Raw genomic sequence first — 3743 nt, forward strand, 5'->3', positions numbered from 1 at the left:
TTCCTATTATACTCCTGTAAAATTCTGTTTGAAACAAACTCTTTTAAGTGTGTCAAGGATCCTAGTATGGTGTCTTTGACTCCTATTCTACAATGGTGCTCCAGTTGTTGCAATGGCATAATGTGTGTGTATCAGGCTATTCGTCTAAAACAAAATATCATAGAAGTCTTGTTTGAAAAAAGGCTTTACTTCCTATTTTATGAAGAAAAAAAACGTGTCATGAAGAAAATCAATCCAAGAATAATATCCTTATGTCACTGTAGCCAAATAATATTGACATAACCTTCTTTTAAAACGAACCGTCCTTTATCCACGTTGTCCCCAGAGACTTGATTCAACTTTTTTTTAAGGTGGCGAAATAACAGACACGGTTTATGGGCCAAAAGTTTCTCAAATCGACGCCCTCACCACAAGCAGAGTAGTTGGTTTTATAGTCGATCCGTTTTTGGAGACGAGTGCATCCTGCTGCTCCTCCTCCGGCGGGGGAGGAGTCAGGAGCACCTTCGGCAGGCCTATATATCACTCTGTTTGCTTACATGCAAGCAACTGATCTCCCTGCGGCAGGCAGAAGCGCACGCACTGCTCCCGACGTGACTTTATCAACGAGTCGTAAACATGGCGGTGAGTTTTCTCTTTTTCTCAACAAATATGTGGCAATGAGGTCTGTTTTGGGTGAAGGCTGTTTAACTTCAATACATCTATTTTGTCTCATTTTCCATGTGCATAGTGGTAAACTCACCACTAGCTACTACTACTACTGCTATTCTTTTCCAATTTAAAATAATGGCATTCATTGATAAAAAATTAATTGGAGGAAAGTCCAATTTAAACTACAACAAACTTTTTTGGGGAAAAAAGAGAAATTGTGTCTAGTAATGTAAACCACTATCTCAACTGTTTCCTAATTTACGTTATTTTTTCTTTCAGTTTGACTATTCATTTGACTTTGAAAACAATACAGACAACATCTCAGAGGAGTCTGGCGACTTTGACCTGGACTTCCAGGAGCCATGTGGCAGCGCACTCAGCAGCGAATTCAACAAGATCTTCCTACCGACAGTTTACGGGATTATATTTATTCTGGGAATCGTCGGCAATGGATTAGTCGTTGTTGTGATGGGTTACCAGAAAAAGGTCAAAACGATGACAGACAAGTACCGGCTCCATCTCTCTGTGGCTGACCTCCTGTTTGTCCTCACGCTGCCCTTCTGGGCTGTGGATGCAGCCAGCTCCTGGTACTTTGGAGGATTCCTCTGTGTGTCTGTGCATGTGATCTACACATTGAACCTGTACAGCAGCGTGTTGATCCTGGCCTTCATCAGTCTAGACAGATACTTGGCAGTTGTGCGGGCCACCAACAGTCAGGCCACAAGGAAGCTGCTTGCAAGCAGAGTGATCTATGTGGGTGTGTGGCTGCCTGCCGCTGTTCTGACTGTACCTGACCTGGTGTTTGCCAGGGTGCAAAACACAGGGTCTTCAAACTTCCTCTTTTTCGATGAAAGCATGGAGAGTGCAGACTCCAGGATAATCTGCCAGCGCATCTACCCGCAGGAAACAAGTCTCACATGGACAGTTATTTTCCGCTTCCAGCACATCCTTGTGGGCTTCATACTGCCCGGGCTGGTCATCCTCATCTGCTACTGCATCATCATCACCAAGCTGTCGCGAGGCAGCAAGGGCCAGGCTCTGAAAAAGAGAGCGCTGAAGACCACGGTCATCCTCATCCTTTGTTTTTTCTCCTGCTGGTTGCCCTACTGTGTTGGCATCTTTTTGGACGCCCTGATGATGCTGAACGTGATCTCTCCCTCCTGTGAACTGCAACGAGCAGTGGAGAAGTGGATTTCTATCACAGAGGCGCTGGCCTATTTTCACTGCTGCCTAAACCCCATCCTCTATGCTTTCCTGGGAGTTAAGTTTAAGAAATCAGCCAGAAGTGCACTGACAGCCGGCAGCAAATCAAGTCAGAAAGCGACTCTCATGACCAAAAAGCGAGGGCCAATTTCATCGGTGTCAACTGAGTCTGAGTCCTCAAGTGTTTTGTCAAGTTAACAAACAGTCCAGAATCTGTGACTTGATTCCCTCAGGAGGGAAAAAAACTAAGCTTCATCTTAAAAGAACTTACTACATTTTGTACAGTTGTAAAAAAAGAGTTTTTATACTTTTCGATTTGTTTGCCTTGTTTGCTGCAATTTTGTCTCACTGAGGGTTTATTGCAATTTGTGCAACTTTTATATTTCTCAAAGCAGATTGTGCCTCATTTCCATTCATTCTGCTTTACAGTTGAGATCCATTTCCCCTGTTTTAATCTTTACAATCTGTGCTGCTGTATCAAAGCTCAGGCATACAATGTCCTATTCTGTTTTCATAGATGGTAGCTGCTGCTGGAAACCTGTACATAGTTTGTAGCATTTGCGTGTTCGCACTTAAGTTGTGTGATTATCTGAAAGCTATTATTTATTGCTGTCATTCACACTGGAAGTTTTGTAAAAGAATGAAACTGCATGCTGCTTTTTTTTTTTACCATTTTAAATGTGTTTTTATGTAAAAAATAAAAAATTCAGTGCTTCTCATTATGACTGTGTGGTGTGCATTTTCGCCTAAAACTACCTCCTCTTTCCCTCAGGGGTTGGGGGATGAGGTGTGTGTGTGCGTGTGTGTGTGTGTGTGTGTGTTGGAGGGAGGGGAAGGGGTTCTCCTAACAAATGTCTCCACCTGATCTGGCTAGAAAGCAGAAGGAGGACTGAGCAGGCAAGCCCTGTAATTGCAAGAACATCTGTGCACTTTTACATCTTAAGCAGCCATGACACAAAAGCTAAAACCTTTGGTTATAATTAGCACCCATATGGCTCCTTAACAAAGAAAATAGCATGTTAAGTTCTCCATTCACTCATTTTCTTTCTTTTCAGTTTGGCAAGATATACTGCTCCATTCTGTTTGCCTTGTAAACAAGTGTTATCATCATTCACTTCACAGAGTGGGTCAGTGGGTCAACTCAGCTATTTCCCTGCTCACAAAACAGAAATAATAGCATTCAGGAGGACAGAGGTTATTTACTCTGAAGATGCAAATAGGTAGTCTTTGTTGAGCACCCATGCAATATATCATTGGTAATAAATCTGCTGGAACTACATAGTGACAAGATGAAGGCATAAAAATGACATGTTTCGAGCAAACACGCTAACATGAATCTTTCGGTGGGCTCTTCCATAATCAGTACATACTTAATCTTTGTGGACTGAAGACAGGATGATGTTCAACATGGAGACCAAAGGAAGCTGGCAACAATTGATGGCTGCTGTGCAATGTAATGCTGACATCCCTTCAAGACTCCAATGGAGCTACATCATTTCCATTTCTTTGCATGTAAAAAAAAAGGTGTGAAGTGCCCCCATCAAGCCACAAGGTTAATGGATATTTTGGGACTTTCTCTCACAGGGAAACAGCACAAAACAAAAGGTGCGTTTTTCAATTGGAAATTTTCCCAGATGACCTGGAATTAGCATGAGAGCTGTGCCGCCTCAGTCTGTGCAGGGACTGATCTGTGATTAACACTTCAAGTGTTCAGATGAATCCTCTTCATCCGCTTCTTTCACTCAGGAAAGGTTGTTAAAGGCTTTAGGATCATATTCACCACCATACCGAATTATATTTGATGTGCACAGTTAAGGGTTAAACAGTAAACTGATAATATGGGAGGTGATAATGCACGTCAGATATCCTAAATATTTTTTTTAACCGTTTAT

General features: G+C 42.2%; 1 protein-coding gene across 1 annotated transcript; it reads left to right on the plus strand.

The window, feature by feature from the left end:
* The first annotated feature begins 553 nt into the window (after positions 1–553).
* Positions 554–2576, plus strand: LOC310952712 (C-X-C chemokine receptor type 4-like). The gene is made up of 2 exons (XM_083921395.1): positions 554–621; positions 928–2576. Exons 1-2 carry the CDS (start codon positions 616–618, stop codon positions 2047–2049), a joined length of 1128 nt encoding a protein of 375 aa, XP_083777521.1. The 5' UTR covers positions 554–615; the 3' UTR covers positions 2050–2576.
* The last annotated feature ends 1167 nt before the right edge of the window (positions 2577–3743 follow it).

This window comes from Echiichthys vipera (genome assembly GCF_963691815.1).
Source record: "Echiichthys vipera genome assembly, chromosome: 10".
NCBI lineage: Eukaryota > Metazoa > Chordata > Actinopteri > Perciformes > Trachinidae > Echiichthys > Echiichthys vipera.